Source organism: Anolis carolinensis, chromosome 3, assembly GCF_035594765.1.
Source record: "Anolis carolinensis isolate JA03-04 chromosome 3, rAnoCar3.1.pri, whole genome shotgun sequence".
Taxonomy (NCBI): Eukaryota; Metazoa; Chordata; class Lepidosauria; order Squamata; family Dactyloidae; genus Anolis; species Anolis carolinensis.
The window spans coordinates 81,093,646-81,115,268 of record NC_085843.1 but is presented as its reverse complement, the minus strand read 5'-3'; the positions used below and the strand labels follow the sequence as shown (position 1 = coordinate 81,115,268).

At 38.3% G+C, this 21,623-nt stretch overlaps 1 protein-coding gene across 1 annotated transcript in view; it reads right to left on the bottom strand.

Moving 5' to 3' along the window:
- umodl1 (uromodulin like 1) overlaps positions 1-17,819 on the bottom strand; it is a 46,130-nt gene extending 28,311 nt beyond the window's left edge. Inside the window, exons 1-6 of the mRNA XM_062976964.1 lie at positions 17,814-17,819; positions 15,070-15,388; positions 8,621-8,815; positions 7,557-7,678; positions 3,798-4,009; positions 2,794-2,915 (exon numbers count right to left, since the gene is read on the bottom strand). Of these exons, the coding sequence (XP_062833034.1) occupies positions 2,794-2,915; positions 3,798-4,009; positions 7,557-7,678; positions 8,621-8,815; positions 15,070-15,388; positions 17,814-17,819 (976 nt within the window). The remainder of the gene's footprint in view (positions 1-2,793; positions 2,916-3,797; positions 4,010-7,556; positions 7,679-8,620; positions 8,816-15,069; positions 15,389-17,813) is intronic.
- Positions 17,820-21,623: the final 3,804 nt, after the last annotated feature.

Sequence of the window (21,623 nt, the reverse complement as noted above, 5' to 3'; positions counted from 1 at the left end):
GTTAACATATCATGGGATGTATTCAAATTGTTTTTGCTGCCCCATCTGGGCCTCATTTGCTGTCACCAATAACAAATGGCATGCCAAAACAGGGCAGCACCATGGGAAATATGTCTTCCCTTTGGTTTCCTTCCTCAAATAAGAGGGATATTCCATGCTTAACAAAACTTGGTTTTGTGGCAAAGGAGGGCACCCAAGCACCATTCAAATCCATATAGTTTCTTCTGACTCCAATTGGTGATTCCTATCAAATTTCAGCAACACTAGAGTCAGCCAAGAGATTCTGGGAGACATACTCCAAAAAATAAAGTAATTTTTCCAAGTGTTGCCTATTTCTTCAATCTATCCACTCATGGTGGTCCTTCCATGCAGCAAAGTAAGCTAAACCTCTTACATGATGGGTGAGAGGTGACAGCAGGAACTGGTATCTCCATAGTGTTTAGTCTTGGCCTAAATAAAAAACTAAAAACTGCCACCTAACATTCATGTGAAGCAGTGAAATACCTTGGGCTCACACTGGCTGCCATTAATATGCCTGTATTCCTAAATAACTTCAAGAAAATATTTAAAGTATGGGTGAAGTCATGAAGCCCACATCCCAATACAGAGTGATTGCATTCCCCAGTATTCTTCACAACTAGTGAGGCTACTTAGAGATGCTGGGTCTTAGAGTCCACAAACATGATGCCAACATTATTATGGAGGGAAAAATAATATTTAACCTGAACAAAATAACATTCTGAGATCAACAACTGAAATTATCAAAGAGCTGAATCCATAGGAATATAGCAACTACATGAATACTGTAGTGCACAGAATTTTGGAACAGTGCCATGGCTTAACAGGCATTAAATATTCAACAACATCATGTTTATTCATACACAGAAATGCAAATCTTTTGATTCAATTAACTAAACTAAATGGCTAAATCTAGATCAGACAAAGCAATTAAAATTCTTCCAGCAGTTACTAACAAAACATAAAAGACTTCACTAAGTGCTTCATTGCCAGAGGCCTTACGCTGCTCAATGGATCCCCTGTGCTATGGTAAGAAATAAAGTCTTCATGCTGAAAGATTTCCCCAAGGGAAGATGTTGCAAACTATGTACAATACTAGTCTATAGTCTTTAAAAGGCTGGTTGTTTGTGATACGATATAATTAATGTGAATGGGCTTAACTATCATTTTCTTACACATGCCTTCTTAAGACTATAGAGAGATACCAACCAGCCAAGATTACACCCTAAAATGCCAATATGACTTTTATCACAGGGAGCATTTTATTGGAACGAAACAACAGCAAAAGAAAGATTGATTAATTACGGAGATATTTTAGAATGTGAAAAAATCAATATCAAATTAAGTCAAACTGGATATCACTTTCATTGGTACTCTTATACATACGTATTTGAAATGAGTTGGTCTGGAGTATTTATAGTCAACTACTACAAATTTAGTGTAGATTCACCCACGGTCTGAAAAATTAGGATGACAGGATTGATTTAGACTGCCCTTGCCATATTACAATAGTTGTGGAGTACAGAAAGAGGCATATATTTGGATCACTGTGATGTTAAACGGCTTGCCTTGAACTCGAATTGAGATCATTATATCATTTTTTGGGTTGTATCCAATCATTGCTTTCGCAACTTTATTATTAACTATGAAGGCTACTCCATTTCTTCAGTGTTCCTCTTGTCCGCAGTAGTAGATTTTGTGGTCATCTTTTGTGAAGTGGCCCATTCCAGTCCATTTCAGTTCACTGACTCCCAGAATGTCTATCTTTAATCTTGACATATCACCAATAACCACATCCAGTTTGCCCTGGCTCATAGATCTTACATTCCAGGTTCCCATAGTGTGTTGATCTTTAGAACATCGGCTTCGTCGTTCACCTCCAGCACCGTCAGCCATTAGCCTTCCTTTTGGTGAAGATCACTGCAGATGCAGACTGCAGCCAGGAAATCAGAAGACGTCTACTTCTTGGGAGGAGAGCAATGGCCAACCTCGATAAAATACTGAAAAGCAGAGACATCACACTGGCAACGAAGGTCCGCATAGTTAAAGCAATACTATGGTATTCCCCATAGTAACCTATGGCTGCGAGAGCTGGACCATGAGGAAGGCTGAGCGAAGGAAGATAGACACTTTTGAACTTTGGTGCTGGAGGAAAATCCTGAGAGTGCCTTGGACCGCAAGAAGATCCAACCAGTCCATCCTCCAGGAAATAATGCCCGGCTGCTCACTGGAGGGAAGGATATTAGAGGCAAAGTTGAAGTATTTTGGCCACATCATGAGGAGACAGGAAAGCTTGGAGAAGATCATGATGCTGGGGAAAATGGAAGGAAAAAGGAAGAGAGGACGAACAAGGGAGAGATGGATAGATGGTATCCTTGAAGTGACTGGGTTGACCTTGAAGGAACTGGGGGCGGTGACGGCCAACAGGGAGCTCTGGCGTGGACTGATCCATAAGGTCACAAAGAGTCGAAAACGACTGAACAAGTGAGACGACGACAGAAAGAGGACTACGGTTGCCTGTTGAAAAGAACACTGTAATTGTTGGCAGAATTTTTAAAATATACCACCAGATGTCACTGCAAACATTAGTTCTGCCAGATGGCAGGTAAGCTATCAATAGTACCTTTTGCTTATCCATATTTTCTACTTCTGGGGTACTCTTTTTTGTATTTTTTCTGCATAAATAAGACAAAACTGTATGTGCAGAGTTGTTCTCTAGATAAAAAAGATATAAAATCTAATAAGGTTTTTAAAAAGTAGGATAACTTTACTTACAGCATTCCGATTCTAATGGTCTGCCAGTTTCTTGTAATTCAGATGTTAAATTTTGCACCAAAACAGAATTTCTATTCTGAAGCAGAACTTCTGATGAACCTGGGTCAAAATCGGTTACATTGGATAAGAAATGTAAGTAAAATTAGAAAAGCCCTCCTATATGTTCCTTAAATTTCTGCAAATTGTCAACTATCTTTTGACTATAAAGAATTAGATATGAGTCAGAGTAATCTATTAAAATCTGCCTTGTGTATGAATTTTCAAGTGAACATTTTGCCTACACAGATGAGTGTATTTTATAAAGTCTTCTCAGGATTGTGTTTTGGCCAGAATTGCATTTGATTTGATTAATATTTTTGTTTCCTCAAAGTTGGGTATAATGGTTTTTCCAAAAGCTTGGGGAAATTACCTTTTTGGACTTAAAATCTGGCAGATTAGAGATGTTGGAGTCCAAAAATGCCCTTCACAATTCATTCTTATTTATGAAACATTTTTGAGGTTAATACAGGTTTTTAGCTGCTCCACAGCAAACACTGATTCTATAGGATAAAAACTGTCTTAACTGAAAATGTAGAACAGGGATCAGTTCTCTACATTTTGACACTACTTCCCCATAGATAAAGAATACACAAGAGCACTGTGAAAAATTCTACTTTTGTTTGTTCTGAATTTAAAGTTGTCAATATAAAGTGTTGAACTGGTTCAACTACAAATCACAAGGAACGATAGATTCTTCATCATTGTATCCTGAAAGACATGATGATTACAGGAGACACATTTTTAATGGGGAACTCACCTGATTTCCTGTGCCTAGGTATTCTTTGCCTAAGAAAAGCTTATGAAATTATGGGAATTCTAGGATTATAGGTGTTTTGAAAGTACATATAGTGAGAATTCTTCCTCAGACAAATTTCTCAAATGTATGTAGTATCCACCATATTTGGTCAAATGTGCATATTTGAAGACTCTTAATTACTTATCTTATAAATCTGCAATAATGAGACAAATATTTGAAATAATAACCTTGTACAACTATGTCAATAACTTCAGATACTCGCATCACAATATCCTTCAACAATAAAGAAATGTTCACCAGTGGAACAAACTCTTGTAGCCCCACCAGGACCTGAGAAACCACTGTCTCCATATAGGGTTCTGCCTGCATAGTCTGGATATGGTACATCTTCGCATTAAAGCGCCATAATGCCCCACTAATCTGTAAAAAAGAGAACTTCTGCTTATTTGTTGCATGATAGTACATAAGTAAAGTCATATTAAGCATTTCCTACTAAATGTTATAGTTCAAAACATATAAAATTAAAATTAAAACAATAAAGCTCCACAGCCTGCAGGTCCACTTCTGGGCTAAATACAAAGTGCTGGTTATCTACATATATAAATGAGTAAAGGTGTCCTCCCCTCCCACTAAACAAAAAAAGTACAAGCCCCAGGACCTAGAAATTTGGCAGCACAATCCACCATCCTTGTCCCTAGGTTCCAACAACAAAAAGAAAAGAAAGATAAAGTCCTAATTAGAGGGAAAGGAATAATTGTCTTTAGCCAATTGCTGCCAGTTAGAAGGCTAAGGTCTGCCCACTTGGTCTCCTAGCAACCTACTCAGCCCAAGGGACAGGCACAGTTAGGCCTCACTTAGGTCTCTTCTACAGATGATCAAATTTGCACTGGATTATATGGCCATGTAGACTCAAGGCCCTTCCACACAGCTATATAACCATTTATAATCTTATATTATCTGCTTTGAACTGGATTATCTTGAGTCCACACTGGCATATAATCCACTTCAGTGTGCATTTTATTCAGCTGTGTAGAAGAAGCCTCATATAATCCAGTTCTAAGCAGATAATATAAGATTATAAATATACAGTAGAGTCTCACTTATCCAACATAAACACCCCGGCAGAACATTGGATAACTGAATATGTTGGATAATAAGAAGGGATTCAGGAAAAGCCTATTAAATATTACATTCCCTCATGACCCTATCTGCTGCCAAACTGCCATCCATGTCTATGCCAGGCATCCTCAGAAATTAGGAGATCTGTTTGAAAACAGACAAGTGGGATGTTTATTTCTATCTCACCAATGATATCCAGGATGGGACAACTCTTATCTGTCTGAGGCGACTGTGAATGTTCCACTTGGCCACCTTGATTACCATTGAATGCCCTTGCACCTTCAAGGCCTGCCTACTTCCTGCTTCGGAGAGGAATCCTTTGTTGGGAAATGTTAGCTTGCCCTCAGTACATCATGTCTGGAATTCCCTGATTGCTCAGTGCTGTTCTTTAGTTAACTGTCCTGATTTCACAGATTTTTTTTAACACTGGGAGCCACATTTTGTTCATTCCAGGCAGGCAGGAACCATCCAGGCTTTGAAGCTACAAGGCTATTCAGTGCCAATTCCAACATTCACACTTGCCTAAACCAGACAACACTTCCTTGTTCCACCCTGGTCATTCTACAGATATATAAACCCCACTTCCTTTCGTTTCACAACCTCTGAGGATGCCTGCCATACACACACAGGCGAAACATCAGGAGAGAATACATTTGGAACATGACCAGGCAGACCACAGAACTCAGAGCAACCCAATACAAAGAGAAACAAAAATAATAAAATAAATACAAAAAAAACAATAAAAAACAAAACAAAATAATACAATTAAAAAACATAAATAAAAATAATATTATCAAATACTAAAATATAATACATAAAACTAATATAATAAAATAATAAAAACACAAATAATAATAAAAGAATAAAAAATAACAAATACAAATAATACAATAAAAATAATAAAAAACACTAAAAATAATTAAAAACACTAAAAAAATTAATACAATAAAATACTATAATAACAGAAAATAACTAAAAATAATGCAAGAAAATAATAAAATATAATAAATAAAAAAGATAAGTTACAATAAAATTAATTTAAAAATACAAATACAGTAGAGTCTCACTCATCCAACATAAACGGGCCGGCAGAATGTTGGATAAGCGAATATGTTGGATAATAAGGAGGCATTAAGGAAAAGCCTATTAAACATCAAATTAGGTTATGATTTTACAAATGAAGCACCAAAACATCATGTTAGACAACAAATTTGGCAGAAAAAGCAGTTCAATACACAGTAATGCTATGTAGTAATTACTGTATTTATGAATTTAGTACCAAAATATCACGATATATTGAAAACATTGACTACAAAAATGGCTTGGATAATCCAGAATGTTGGATAAGCGAGTGTTGGATAAGTGAGACTCTACTGTAACGTCAAATAAAAATTCCACAACAATTTTTAACCAATACCACCACTACCACTTTGCCACAGCAACGCGTGGCCGGGCACAGCTAGTTACCTATAAAGCCCTTAAATAGTTTGGGCCCAGACTATTTGTAAAACTGCATATCCATTTACAAACCAGCAAGGGCATTGCGGCCAGCAGAGGAGGCCCTGTTCTTGGTCCCACCCTGTCACATTTTCCTCTAAAATTGGTGGGGAAGAGAGACGGGCTTCTCCATGATTGCCTCCCACTCCCTCACTAAAAAACTAAAAATGGCCCCCTCTCTCCTCCCCTTTAAGAAGATTCTAAAAACCCACTTATGCACTTTGGCCTATGGAGGAGGAGGAGGAATAGTACATCTTTATACATACCCTTGTCTACATACTGGAATCTTACTTCAGTCCTGTTGGTTGCCAAAATTCATCCCATATTTTAATGCCTTTTAGCTGCTAGTTTAATTATGTAGTAAATGCTTGTTATGTGTTATATTTGCTTATGTAATTTGTTAATTTTGATAATTTTTGTTATTTTTGATTATTATAAGTTTTATAACGTGATTGTTCTTATTTATTGTTTTTGAGTGTATTTGTTGTTTGTTTGTTTGTTTGTTTGTTATTCCTCTTTTATTGAAAACTGCCCTGAGTCCCCAGGGGAGATAGGGTGGGTTACAAATAAAGCATTATTATTATTATTATTATTATTATTATTATTATTATTATTACAACAGAATTTAAACCAATTAAAAGCTTACTTTAAAATAGATTAAAATACAGTAGTAGTACGCCATAAAGGCCCTTTAAAAATCAGTTTCCAATGGGTCTCTGGAAAAGAAAGGTTCTAACCTGCCACCAAAATAAAAATAAAAAGAAGGACCCTTCCTAACTTCCTTAGGAAGAGAGTTTCAAAGTGTGAGAGAAGCCACAGAGAAGGATTCGTCCAGTGTTCCCACAAACTATGCCTGTGAATGAGTTAAAATGAGGGAAAGTGCTTCCCCTGCAGATCTTAAAGGCTGTACATGCCCATATGGGAAAACAGCCCTTCAGATAACTTGGGTATGAGCCCTACAGGCGAAAGCCATCTTTTAAAATACAAGCTACTGATTGTCTATTAAGAAGCAACACATGATTGCTATGATTCTATAGGGAAAATGAATGTGTTTTGCTGGTAACTAATTCTTACTCCAGTAGATGGTGCTCATGTGACATGTTTGGGTTTCTGTCTGTCTATTGTGTATCTTCAAGTAGTTTGTTTCCAATTTATGGAGCCCCGTTCCTATGAACCTATTGCAAGGTTTTCCTGGAACTGAGAATGTGTGACTTGTCCAGGGTCACCCAGTGGGTTTTCATGGTTTCTAGAGTCATAGGCCAACACTCAAAGCACTGCACCATGCTGGTTCTTTGTCTATAACATTGGCAGAAGATGGCAGCAGATTGATAACTACATTATTTATTCATACCATTGAATGTAGAAGGCGATAATGGCTGAGAAGTCTTGGATCAACTTTGCTTAATTCATAAAAATCCATTTTCACCAGGACAGACACATTGTACCAGTGTTTTGTCAAATTTCCCTCTAAAATTGAGCAAATGATTTATTAGTTGCTTGAACGTTAAACTAGTCCCCAGTTAGCAGAGTGAACTGTTTTGTTACATCAAAAATCAGTTCCAGGACTCAGAAATTCTGTACCGACCTTGATTGTTCTTTAAATTATAAAAAAACTTGTTCAGTTCATCTCAAATGAAATACCAAGAGATCAACCACTGAAATGGGACAGGAGAGTGTGGCACTGGAGTGATCAGCTCCAGGCACCATCTCCCCACAGTCAAATGCACACACAGAAGAGGCCTGCATAATCCCCTTTGTGGACCGTGGGGTTCTATCCTGAGCCTTCCATGTAATTTACCAGAACTCAATCTAGAAAGTGTTTGTTTGTTTTTAAAGAAAATATATCATAAATTATTGCTTTTAAATTAAGTCAAAATGGCATTATACAGGCCTCTGTAATCTTAATATCAGTATGCCTAGCAGCCATACTACCCAAGATGTTATGGAAAGTTTTGTCTCAAAGGGTCTCCCAAACTCTGTAGCAGAATCCCGGCCGCAACAGTAACCGCATGGGTCATTACAAGATTTATAGTGGTAAGGTTCCCAACTTTACTTATGTCCCAGGCTAAAAAAAAAAAAAAAAAAAAAAAAACCTTTTGGAGGACTTGCAAAGGGTCCCCCAAACCAGGAGGAATTTTCCTGATGTTGGGAGGCTGCCTACACTCAAACAGGGGTTTACTCAAGTGGTTGCCATGTACCCTCCAAGGGGAGCTAGGACCAACTTCACCTTGTGCTTGTACCATTGATGTGCACTTGGCCCAGAAAAGTCCTTTCTCCCCCAAATAAGAAGTAGCCTGAAATCACTTCTGCTTTTTGTCAAAGGGAAGCCCTATAAAGATATTATATTATCTAGTTCTATGATTATTCTGCATTGATACTCTCTCACCAACAAAACAAAATACGATTAATGCTTGCTAGAATGAAAGGAAACAGTGGTCAATACTGTACCTTCAGGGACAGGATTGGAACAACCAATTCCTTTAGATGTCTCACAGCACTTTTTATGTTCCGGACAATCCAAGTCAAACATACATGAAATATCTAATGCTTCCACTGCCTTTTCTGGACAGGCACCAGGCCTTGAGGCAAATTCACTGGATCTGTTTAGAGCTAAAGAACAAAGCAGTTAACAGCAAAATGGAATCCACTGCCCAAGGATTTAAGTATGCTCAACAGAATTTTTTAAAATGTCTTTTTCTCGTAAAATTGGAAAAGCCAAACCATTCCCTGACTCTAATGCTGTACCTGAAAATTCACATGTAAAGGGAGAGGGGGAATACACTGAAAATATATGTTTTAAATTCTCTAGAATGTGTGCAATTCAAAACTCAATACTTTGGCTGCCAAAAGTCTGTATGTATGTAGGGTCCTCCCCACTTTCCCTCTTCTCTTCCCTCACTTTTCCTGACTGGATTTCTGGAAGTGGTGGAGCTGGGGCTTCTTGAAGTTTCACTCAATGGGCACTGAATGTGTAACTAGCTCCCATTCCCCTCTATCTCTCATTGGCTATGTACAATTTTAAAAAATCAAAATCTGAAAAATGTCTGGTCTCAAACATTTTGGATAGAGAAGATTCATCATTTGACAGCAGCAATAATAAAGATGAGACTGGGTGTATGTCTCTTTCACAATTCACCGCCGCTTTTATAAAATAACACTTGTTGAAGAGATCTTTCTTTGCATAAAGGGAAGCCTTTCCCCCCAAAAATCACCTTCTAGATTAGAAGGATTAGACCACTTTTCCGATCACCACAGACAGGATGGATAGAGTATAGGCAAGGATGGTAGGAATTCTATTTGGAGGTGCAGAAGGCCAGTTCCATCTTATTCTCAACTATTTGGAACCCCTTTTAATTTTCTCTTCTGCCTTTATCTTTATCCCCCATGTTCTAGCTATTACAAAAGTGAAGAAAGTGATGCTGGCAGTAAAGGTTGGGTTTAGGGAAAGGAAGAGGAAAAAAGAGGTAAGGAGTTCTGTGAAGCCATACATGTGTATTTCAATATGTGAAAGAAAAGCAATTACAAAAGTAAGGATTATCTTGTCTCTTATTCAGCTTTGTATGTGTGCAAATAGAGTGTGTTTCTATATGATCAGGTTGTTTGTTCTCCTCTGCAGTGAATCAACTCTGGGTTTTAATTCAGACTTTAAAGGATCTATCTCCTTTAATTGCTGAAAGAGGGATAAATACTTGAAAGGCCCCGGATCCTATTTGGTCTTGGAAGCTAATCAGGGTCAGTCCTCCTGGTAAGTACGTGGATGGCCAACTGCCAACAAATACTAGGTGTTGTATGCTATATTTCAGAGGAAGAACCCGGCAAAACCACCTCTGATTATTCCTTGCCTAAGAAAACCCCATTAAATTAATGGGATTGCTAAAATTCCAAAGGCAAATTGAAGGCACATACACACAAGGTGCTGAATCTAATTTGCAGGATACGATTCACCATTTGGATAGCACCACTAAAAGTTGGATTGAAATACAAACTGATTCATCCCACTGCTGACATGAAAATAACCATGCATAGCAGCAATTTGTTTTTTTGTAAGGCCATGGTGCAAAAATCCCCGAGTTTGCTGCAATCCTACAGTGGCAACAAAAATCACATCAGTTTCTACAAACAAACAGTCTTCACAGTTGGAAATGAGGGTCAGGCTGTTTACATCTAAATGATACAAATAAATAAGTAATACATAGTTTTCTCAATAGGAGATGGGAATGCTAGACTCAGCCACTATATTTACTTAAAAGGTAACTAAACATCCAAGACTTTTTCTTCATTGCAGAAGGGATAATCTGGTCTGTAGAAGAATTTCAAGGCCACCTGATATTATCATTAATATTGTGTATTGATAATATTAATTAGTAATCATTGTTATCTTTATTTTTATTGTACAGTACAAAAACACAAGCTGTATATAGTACCTTGAACTAAACTTTGATACATTCAGGATAAATAAGGTTTTTGAAATGTATGTCCTAAATGCTCCAATAGCATCAGATTCCATCTGGTCTTGGAAGATAAGCAAATTAAGTCCTGGCTAGTGCTTGGATAGAAGACTACCAATATATGCCAGGCAATATTTCAGAGTAGGCTATATTTCAGAGTAACTGGCCAAACCACCTGAATACCCCTTGCCTAAGAAAACTCTATGAAATCCATGTACACACACACACACACACACACACATATATATATATATATAAAATTTTCTCTCACTTATTGTGGGGGTTACGTTCCAGGACCACCCGCGATAAGTGAAAATCCACGAAGTAGGGATGCTAGGCTTCTCTTTAGGAAGGAAGTAGAAAGAGGGAGGGAGGGAGGGAGGGAGGGAAGAAAGAGGAGGGGAACATGGCGCCGCCTCCTTCTCCTCCCGCTGCCATTTGGGCTCCTTCTTCGCCCCACCGCCCACACCTGACTGAGACCACTGCCACTGTAAATCATAATTTTTATGATTTATAATATTATTTTAGTGTTTATTTAAAAACCGCAAAACAGCGAGTCCGCAAAAAGTGAACCGCGAAGTAGCGAGGGAACACTGTACATGTATAAAATGAATGCATGAAGTATTCCTGAGGTTGCCCTTGGACCTGGACAATTTAGCATGAGTCATTATTTGGAGAACAGGTATGACATTGTGACATCTATATTCTTTTAACATTTTAGTCTCTTTCCAGTGTCTTGCTGATGTACTTATAAAGAATTGGAGCATCCCTTAACCAAATACTGTGTTCAAAATAGCTGTTTCTTTCTTTAGCTGATGGCATAAACATTTTAGCAGGTCACAGATGTGATCTGTGGGGTGAACAGCACTAATAGCAACTGGGGTGGGCAGCAATGCTGGCTCAGAGCCATGGAAACCATTAATCTGGAATACCAGGGTTTACATCAGCCCATATAGAGTGACTGACCTCCAACACGTCCCTGTCAAAGTCTATCAAGCAATTGTCCTTACAGGCACGACACCCAGAGTGCAGCCATCTGTCAAACAACCCCTTAACGACCAGAAACCAGCCAATGAGCTCCTTCACTTAGCCAAAGCTCTCATGATTTGTGCAGAGGGTATACAGTTGACATGTGTGAGGACAGAATGAGCACAGGATGACAAAGCATTTGGTGCTCCTGTTGTGGCTTCCAGATATTTAAATATTTGGTGCATTTTTTTCTTTTTTGAACTGTTTTAAATCTGTACACTGGTTTTTACATCTTCAAACTAATTGGGAATACTGTCTCTATGGCTACTACTCCATAGCAAAAGCTGCTAAATAATTCTTCATAGACAGTGGTGGATGGTGACTCCATTCCAGGTTTTTGTCTGAACTTTAAAGGAGTTATCCAAGGTGCTGGACCTATAGGAGGACCTTGGATAGCTCTTTTTATGTTCAGACAAAAATGTGGGCTGGCTTCATCACCCCATTGACATGGAAGCCTCTTGCTGGCACTGCCAGTGGGTGCTGAGAGGATTTAGTGGCACCCACATTCGTATATCAGTCACTCAAAGAAAGAGTAATATGTTAATATTGCAGGGCAGCTCAGAATCTGTCTCCCAGCAATATTTGAAGGGAATCATTGTGTTTGTCCATTGAATGTTGTTTTTGCTGTTGCTTTCTTTACTCTCCATATTTTTCCCAAAGCTGGGACCCAAAGTGTATATTATGCAATATATTATACTGTAAACCATCAGCAATCATAGTTTCTCAGCAAGGATCTGTCCTGTTTTCCAATGTGATCATTAATTAATTGATTTAGTAGGATCAGTCGTAGCAGAAGGATTCACCAAGAGAAAGAGAGAGAATGAATGAGCTATTCAAAGTGTGAAATGGTCTTTTGTTTGCCATTCCAGGAAAATTAAATGATATCCCCATGTTCAGGATGGAAAAGTATCCAGGGAAAACTCAAACTGAAGTGCCCATTAGATCTTTCAGCTTCATAGAGAGTGCAGAGAAGTCAGTTGGGAGACGTTAACAACTGTTCAGTGACACACTCTTAATTCATTCCACTTGTTGTCAACATCCTAGATTCATTATTTATTTAAGACTATGTCTAGACAGTACATTACCCCTCACAGAAGCTGTGACTAAGACTTTGAGGTCTACAGAATGATCTGGAAAAGGCAAGTGATGTACTTTTTCTCTCGATGAGGCTAAGGAAGGAAGCCTTGAACATGTGTGTGTGTGGGGGGGGGGGGGGATGGAAAGCTCCAAGAAGAGCTTCTGTATTGCCTACAGCCTTGGGGCAACCTATTTCTAGGTGTAGATCTACTTTTGGAAGAAATGTTTACACTGCTAGTGTTGGTGTTCATAATTACGAGACTCAAAATGCAATGATCAGCTGTAGCAGGTAAAATGACCATCATTTCTTCCTACAGCCTGAAAAGATTTTGCATTATGTGTGGCCAAAGAATCACTACTTTGTAGAGGTATGTAGAATTCTTTATAAACCTTTTATTGTGATGAAACCTCTCTTAGATTGTTGTGAAATATAAAGCCAGATGCTATGCCAGCACATGCACAAAACCTGAGATTAAAATGTATTCAGAGCTCAAGCCCTTGCTTAACTTGGGCTACAAGAGGAATGTGTTTTGGTGAGGACAAAGCATGGCAAGTAAATCTGGAAGGGTCAAGGGCCACAGATAGTCTGGAAGCCACATGCAGGAAGCACTTCACCCACATCTGTTTTACAGACAAATATTAGGAAGCAAGGAGATGCTGAATATCAGATTTCAGAAGTAATAGGACAAACATCAACCAAGATGAAAAAGTCAGATAGAAAGAACAAATTGTTGGCCAGAATGGAATGGAAGCCAGGTAAGGTTTACAAGGGCTTAAATAATCTAAAGACACCAGATCCCATCTGATCTTGGATTCTAAACCGGGTCAGCTCTGTTTAGTACTTGGTTGGATGACTACCCATGAGTACCAGGTGCTGGACGCTACATTTTAGAAGAAACTGGCAAAGCCACCTCTGACTTGAAGATGTCTGTCTGAGTACACACACAGTGGGGGCTTCAAAAGTAGCAAGAGAAATATAGAAGAATAGGGTTGCTGTGCATTTTCTGGGCTGTATGGCCATGTTCCAGAAGCATTCTTCTGGTACATGGCCATACAGCCCGGAAAATGCACAACAACCCTGTGATTCCGGCCATGAAAGCCTTTGACAACATACAGAGTAATAATTTGCCTTACAAAATATTCAGACTATCTTCTCGGTGAAGAAAAGCTAGGATACTTGGCAGCAGTAATTTACTGGGTAGCAATCTCAGTTTATAGTTGTTTCTAAAGTAGTCATAAGCTACTGAATAAACATTACAGTAAAACAGTCCCTTTTGCAACAAGGAGGATTTTGGCAACATATTGCACATGGATGCTTAACATTCTGTATTCTCAATAAAACAAACAACAGCAGTTAGTTTCTAAGGGGCTGTGTCTGTTCTTGATGGAAGCCAGAAACAACAGAAAGTCCTCCTTAAAGCAGGTAGTGAAAAGTTTAAATAATAGCTCTTGTGTGTGATCCTGGAAGATAGACAACAGCTACCACATCTCTGTTAAAACAGAAAGAAACACACAAGTTTAACATGTATGACAATTTAATAATTAATTTGACTTTTGAATACTTGCCTCCATCCATATATCCATATATTCATTGAGACTATTTCTTCTATGGCAGTGTATGCAAAGTCGGATCTGTGGGCTGAGTAGAGCCTTTTTTGTTAACAGAAAGCAACTTCAGGTTGTTTTCTTTTGCTAAAAATGACTTCTTTGGGTCTAAAAATGAATACACCCCCATAGCAAAATGCCACCACACACCCTCTAAAGGACATTTGAAGGCAAAAAATATTAATTTTTGCAGGGGCATGGGGGACATTTCCTATGGGCTAATGCAATTCTGTAGACTCCCATACTTGCCTATTCCTGGAATATGACAGTAATAGGCCACAGATTCTGGTCAAGATTCTACATCAAGTGGGCATAACATAATGCTATGGAAATACCATTGTGGCTGCTCACTACTGGTGGGAAGGGGAAAAGAAGGGAGGAGGTGGGGAGACCATTCAAAGGAGCAGGATGTAGGTGGATGGGAGAGATTATGAGATTGCACTTCCAGATGAAAAGCATGATCAATTTCTTTCCCCTCAGAATAAAAGCCAGCTGCTTCTTCCTCCCTGTCACCAACAGCATCTTTCAGGTCTTGACAACCTTGTAGAGGAAGAAAATAGCTCCTGTGCCCCATCCATTGAAGAGCTAGAATAAAAGAGCTGGAAGAGACCACAAGGGCCACCCAGTCCAACCTCCTGCCACATATTCATATTTATAAACCACATTGGTGCCTTTTGTATTCTTTAAAATTTACTTAATACTTACGTAAGGAACAGTACAGGCCGACTTGCTCATACCCAGTACAACAATCTGTCAGATTCACACTCTCTGAGATTGTGATGGGGTGATACTCCTCTTTGTAAAAGGTTTTGGTGCACTGCCTCCAGGGAATCCATCCTCCACATGGTGTTTGCTCCTCATATGACTTTCGGTAGGCAACCACTTTGTCCACATATTTAGTAACTGTGAAATTGCACAAGTGGTAGCCCAGCAAGGAGAGGCCTTTCTCTAAAAAGAAGAAAAGAAGACAGATGTATGAATATGGTAGAAAGTAGTGACACAAAAATATTATTTCACTAATCAACTTGGAAACATTTGATTAAAAATACATTTTGAGAATATTCAGAAGTTCAGATGCAATATGTTTTGAGAATAGTCAGAAGTCCAGATAAAAGAGGGCCACATCAATAAACAACAAATACAATATGAAAATATCCAAAACCTGAGGCCAATACTACCATAAGATATAATAAAATGTTACTTTGAGGCAACTTGTTTAGGGTATCATGACAGACAAGGAAATTCATAGTTCGTTCTTTAAAGGGTTTATTTCTGCTGCATGGGGATGGGAAAGTTTCTTGCTGGATTTTCTACTTACAGGTGTTAAAGTAAGTGGACTCCATTTGCTTCTCAGTTTTTTAGTAGAAACAGCCTGTCAAATTATTTTTTTTAAAGAAACTTGACATGTTTCAAGTTTTTTTTTAAAAAAAAGTCTGTATCTTTTACGTATTTCTCAAGAAAGACCAGATTTTCTCTCATTCAGTTTTCTCTTTTGCAAATGTCCCGGCTTCTTATAGGAGCTACACATGTATCAGTCTGAATACTTAAAACTGAAGATACAGTAAATCACAAATTTGGTAAATATATATTTATAATTATAAATTATAAATTGCAAAAAGATAGATCTTTGTAAATATTCTAAAATCTCAAGACCAAAGTCACACTTCAAATCAAAGCATTTCAATTTACTAATGATCCATATAAACAAAGCATGGTTATGTTATTACTTCTGTTTCACTTTTTATATGAAATTTGCAAGTATACTAATAAAAAATTGGTTCTTCTTATTGAATTGAATTTTCATTTGATCTCTTTCTGCTATCACTGTCCCAGCATCAAGAGCATTTGCCAAAGATTTCTGGAACTCAAAGCAAGCTGGCAGTAAATCTAAGAGGGGGACTCAAAGGAAATAAACTTTTGGATTCACACTCACCCCTGGAAGTGCCTATTGTACAGAAAAGGTTAAACAAAAGACTGCAAGGACTCAATTTTGGAGTTAAAAATTATGCTTCCTCATCAGCCAACAAAACATGGAAAGATGAACATGACATAAGGTCAAGACTCCAATGTTTCCATTCATTTTCTGTTCTCTTCCTTCCGCTGTGAAAAGCAGACTATTGTGGAAACTGGAACAGTGTTAGACAATGGGCTGTGTGTCCTTTTGAAATGTTTCTAGCTTTCCAAAGACAGTTCTGCCGTACTAATGAAAAGGAATCAAGCATTGTGTCCTGAGGTGGGGGTGAGGTTGGGGTTCACAACTAGTCTGAGGAGCAACATAAGCACACTCCAAATGTCCTGATGTGGTAGGGATAGTCCCAATTAATCAGCTCTATAGACCCTCTTTTGCCCTTCCCAATAAACTCAAACAAAAGCAAACTGTTGTATCCTTACCTAGCTTCTGTGTTCTTCCTTATTAATAAAATTACAATCTTGATCACAGTTTGATGTTGCTTGGCCACACTTGTCCTAGTTTTAATTTATGAAATGTTGGAGGATATGGTATTCTAGTGCTAGTCTTAACCCTAATTTAATAACAGACACAACATAAAGATTCAGGCCAGATTTGAGCTTTGAGGTTTCTATAAAAACCAAACTAAGCCCTAGAGCAGGGATCCCCAAACTTTTTAAACAGGGGGCCAGTTCACGGTCCCTCAGACTGTTGGAGGGCCAGATTATAGTTTTTAAAAAAAACTATGAACAAATTCCTATGCACACTGCACATATCTTATTTTGAAGTAAAAAAACAAAACGGGAACAAATACAGCCTCAATGTTAATCATAATCATAATCATAATAAAAATAATAAAGAGGGTTGGAAGAGACCCCCTTGGGCCATTTAGTCCAACCCCCTTCTGCCTTTGTGCACCAAAAGCATTAGCAAAGCACCCCTTAATAACTAATTATTAATTAAATAATAATTAAAATATCATTATAAACAAGCAAAGCTTTGGAATGCGTGCACCAGGCGAGGGAGGAGGTGGGAAAGGCGCTCGCCTTTCCCTCCTCCCTTGCGCCGCACATGCCTTCCTCAACAGAGGAGGAGGGAGCCGCTTCAGCGGGAGCCAGATAAATGGCTTCGATGGGCCGCATGTAGCCCCTGGGCCTTAGTTTGGGGACCCCTGACCTAGAACTTAGAAACCAGTTCTCGGAGAATTATTCCCTTGTGCAAAGGTATTAAACACAATTTAGATAATGTTAACAAATTTGCATTTTCTGCTCCTTAGCTTCCACACACACAGCTTAACCTATACAAGGTATTTATGTGTATACACATATATCAGTTATATATACAATGGCAGCCAACCAAAAATAGTAATGTGATGTATGAAGTGAGATCTGAAAGTAATATTATTGTCAATGTAAACTGACAGACATACTGGAGGACTGCTGACATTTTATAACCCCTAAGTGGGAAGTCTTATAATACTAACCCTATTCATATACCCTACCACCATCTCGCAAACGGGACTGGTGGCTTACACAATGTCTTTTCAGTCTCATTCAAAAATAGATCTTTCAGCTAATATATCTTACCACATTTTATCCTTCTATTTCCTATGTCTATTTTTGCCACACACACACACCGCCAATCTCTTAAAAATATGTTTCCTTATAATCTGATATTTAAAAGTGACTGCAGTATCACTGTGAAGAACATTCTTCAGGTTTGTCATTTTCTTCACCTTTTACACTGTGATAAATCAGGAACAATCAAATAAGGCAGCTTTCTTCAACAGTAAATGGTAGATGAGGTTTGTATGTCACTTTTAATCAATGACAAAGTATAGTGGGGAGAGAAGGATAGACAAACTACATAATATGTAATACTCATGTCATGTTAAACAAGCTGTATTTATTCCACAACCTTCTGGGTTTTCTGGTGTCTACCATTTTGGGGGATGGAACTAAAGGTTAGAATTCAAGAATATTGTGGTTATCCACAATTTTCAACTTGTATAGATTCATAGAGTGGGAAAATACCACAAGGGCAATCCCGTCCAACCCTCTAACAGACATTTTTAAATGCCTATGATTCAAATTATTCAGAAATTATACACAACATTATGCTTACAGTACGTGCCACCCCTACACCCACTCGAGTTAAAACAGATAGTATCTGAAGCCAGTCAATGCCTATGCAGAAAACTGGACAGGCAAAAAAGCTATAACATAGTAAATACAGAATTTGAAAAACTGCTTTTTAAAAAAGTGACAATCTTCACATCATAGCTACTAGCCATATTAACATGGGGATTCTGGGGGACAGAGCCCACAATGGTAAATTTTTCAAGTTCTGGGAAATAATTATTATTCTTATTTATTGATTGGTTTTTATCCTGCTTTTCTGCCATGGGTGGGATTCAAAGTGGCGTACAATGGTTAAGAACCGCAGAAATTTCATAACACAAAAATCAGCACAGCATTATAAACCAAACAAACAGATAAACAAATTGCACATTACATAAACCATATACAACAAACTTAATAAATATGACATATACCGTTAAAAACTCCCTGAGCCTCAGGCCACTGAGGTTATCCAAAAAAACATGTGCACTAAGATTCTAAATATACAATTCAGTGCACTTTCATGTAATCCGGAACTGGTGCTTGAAACTATCTTATCGATCTTCCTAAGAGTAGGGCCAGCTCTAATAAGGAAAAAAATAGCCAGTGCTAAAATAACCTTTCTGCACATAGGGATGACAGAGGACCCACACAGACATGCTGTTCCTGCCTGTAACTGGGCTTAATATTATAATCCCATGTTTTAAAAACACAGATATATGTGCTATGCAATATATTCTTCTCTCCCTTTGGCAATATTCTCTCCCTAACATCTTCTCCAGAGCTGCTTTAGCTATTCATGCTGGTTAAGCTTATTTCCCTCTGCTAAGAATGGGATCACAGGATTCCAGAGCCAGAAGTAATACAAAGCCTTATAGTTATGACACACAGCACTTACTCCCCCCCTCCCCCCCAAAAAAATCAAAGCCCTTCCCCTATAGTTTAAGAAGCCTACTCAGAAGCAGGTCCTACTGAGTCCAGTGAGGCTTACTCTCAAGGAAGAATGAATAGGATTGCATTGCAATCATTGGGGTTGTCTGCTCCACTTCTTTTTTATAGAGCGTTGATATAATAAAGTTGTCCATCTCATCACAAACAATTGGATATCTAGAGAGATTGCAAGCAGCTTTGAGAATCCTGAGTCTATAATTGCCAATTGGATAGAAAATAGGAAAAGAAATCTTGCTCTGAAAGAAAATTGCCTCTAGGGTATGAACAGATGTTTTTCCCCAGAAAGGATAGTTACACTTAATAATAATAATAATAATAATAATAATAATAATAATAATAATAATAATAACAACAACAACAACAACAACAACAACTTTATTTTTGTACCCCGCCTCCGTCTCCCCGAGGGGACTTGGAGGGGCTTACATGGGGAAGAGCCTGATCTACATCATAACATCATAAAATCATCAAATTAAAACACATACATCATTACATAAAAACAGGATAATCAAACATCAGTTTAAAGCAACATAAAATTATAAAAGCATAAAAACAATCTTAACCAATCGTCAGTGAGCTTATGAAAGGAACAATCCTAGGCATAAATGGGTGGATTGACGCAACACATTATAGATTAGAACTGTTGAATGAAGTGCATGAGTGGGCAAAATAGGCTGGGGAGATGACCTTGGGGTGGAGAACAACCGTAAAATGTCAAGAAAAATTCCACATCTTGATAGGAACCAAGTTATAGGGGACAGCCTAATCAAATGAACAGCAGAACATCCATGGTTTTAACCCTTTGTGGAAGGTGGAAAGGGTGGATACTAACCTAATCTCCCTGGGAGGGAATTCTAGAGTCGGGGAGTCACCACAGAGAAGGCACTCTCCCGTGTCCCCACCACCCGTGCTTGTGAAGGGGGAGGAAGCGAGAGAAGAGCCTCTCCTGAAGATCTTAGAGATTGCCCAGGTTCGTAGGGGACGATGCGGTCACGAAGATAGGCCGGTCCCGAACCATTACACCATAGTTACATTAACACAGGCTTGAAAAAGTGTATTGTTACTCACCTGTAAAGCTGTTGCTTCTTTCAAGCCCTGTCGCAATGTACAAAATGGAAATGGAAGCAAGAAGGATCCTAATAACTGATCTCAAGGAGTTCTTCATCATGTTTGTATATTCCGTTCTGTCCAGCCGTTGTTATTACATCCAAATTTTAGAAAACAAAGCCAAATATTTCCTGTGTTTCTGCTTTGTACACACCTAGTCACAGAACAATGTGAAAATCTTGTCACTAACTTGACTGTGTGGCTTCATTAATGCTTTTCCCCATGGATTGCCAGCATCTCAATTAGTGATCCTGGTTCACAACAACCTAATGTCGTCATTTGCAGAACAACATGCTGATTAAAGCACATTTACTTGGAATCAAGTTCAATAGAAGCCAACTGGACTTTTGAAAAACAATTTGATAAACTTAGCATGGTTCCCCAAGTAAAAATAAAAGAAAAGTAAAAGAAGATAGCTTGGGTGGGTTAGAGTTAGCTGTAAACTACTTGGAAGAGATGGGTTGTAAACCTGGGGTGAGAAAGTATAGATCTTGCTCAGTGGAAGGAGATCCTCCTTTCCACAGAAAATAAAGCAAGGAGAGGATGAAAGTAGCATGCAGTTGAACTGCAATCATAATTCAAGTCTTAAAGCAAAGGTTGAGAACCTCTTTCACTGTGAGGAGAATATTCAGTTTTGGAGAAATTGGTATCTGGAGACAGAGGAAAAGGGGGAAACTGGAAATGCAATGATATTTTGATTAAAGCTCTAATCTACTCAGCCAATCATTAGACTTAATTAAAAACAGTGGGCTTACAGAATCTCAAACACAATACTGTCATGGTGAAGAGGGAATGGTCATCTGGAGAACGTTAAACAACCGGCAGTCACAGTTCAGGCTCTTGTACTCTGTCCTTTCCTCCTGGAATTCCAAACTCATGTCTTAAGGCATGATGATAATTCACTTGTGTACAAGATTTTTGTTGTCTTGTAGCCAACATGGCTTTGCTGCTATAGCTACTATCTCAAAGGGTTTTCTTTATGAAATTTCTTCAGACCAGGTTTGCCTCTGGCTTCCTGTTAAGTTTATTTATTTATTGTGTCAGAAGCGAACCAAGAGTACACCACTACACTATGTTGGAACACACTAACTTAAGTAAGTAAGCAAGTTTTAACAGAGCAGCTTTCAGACATG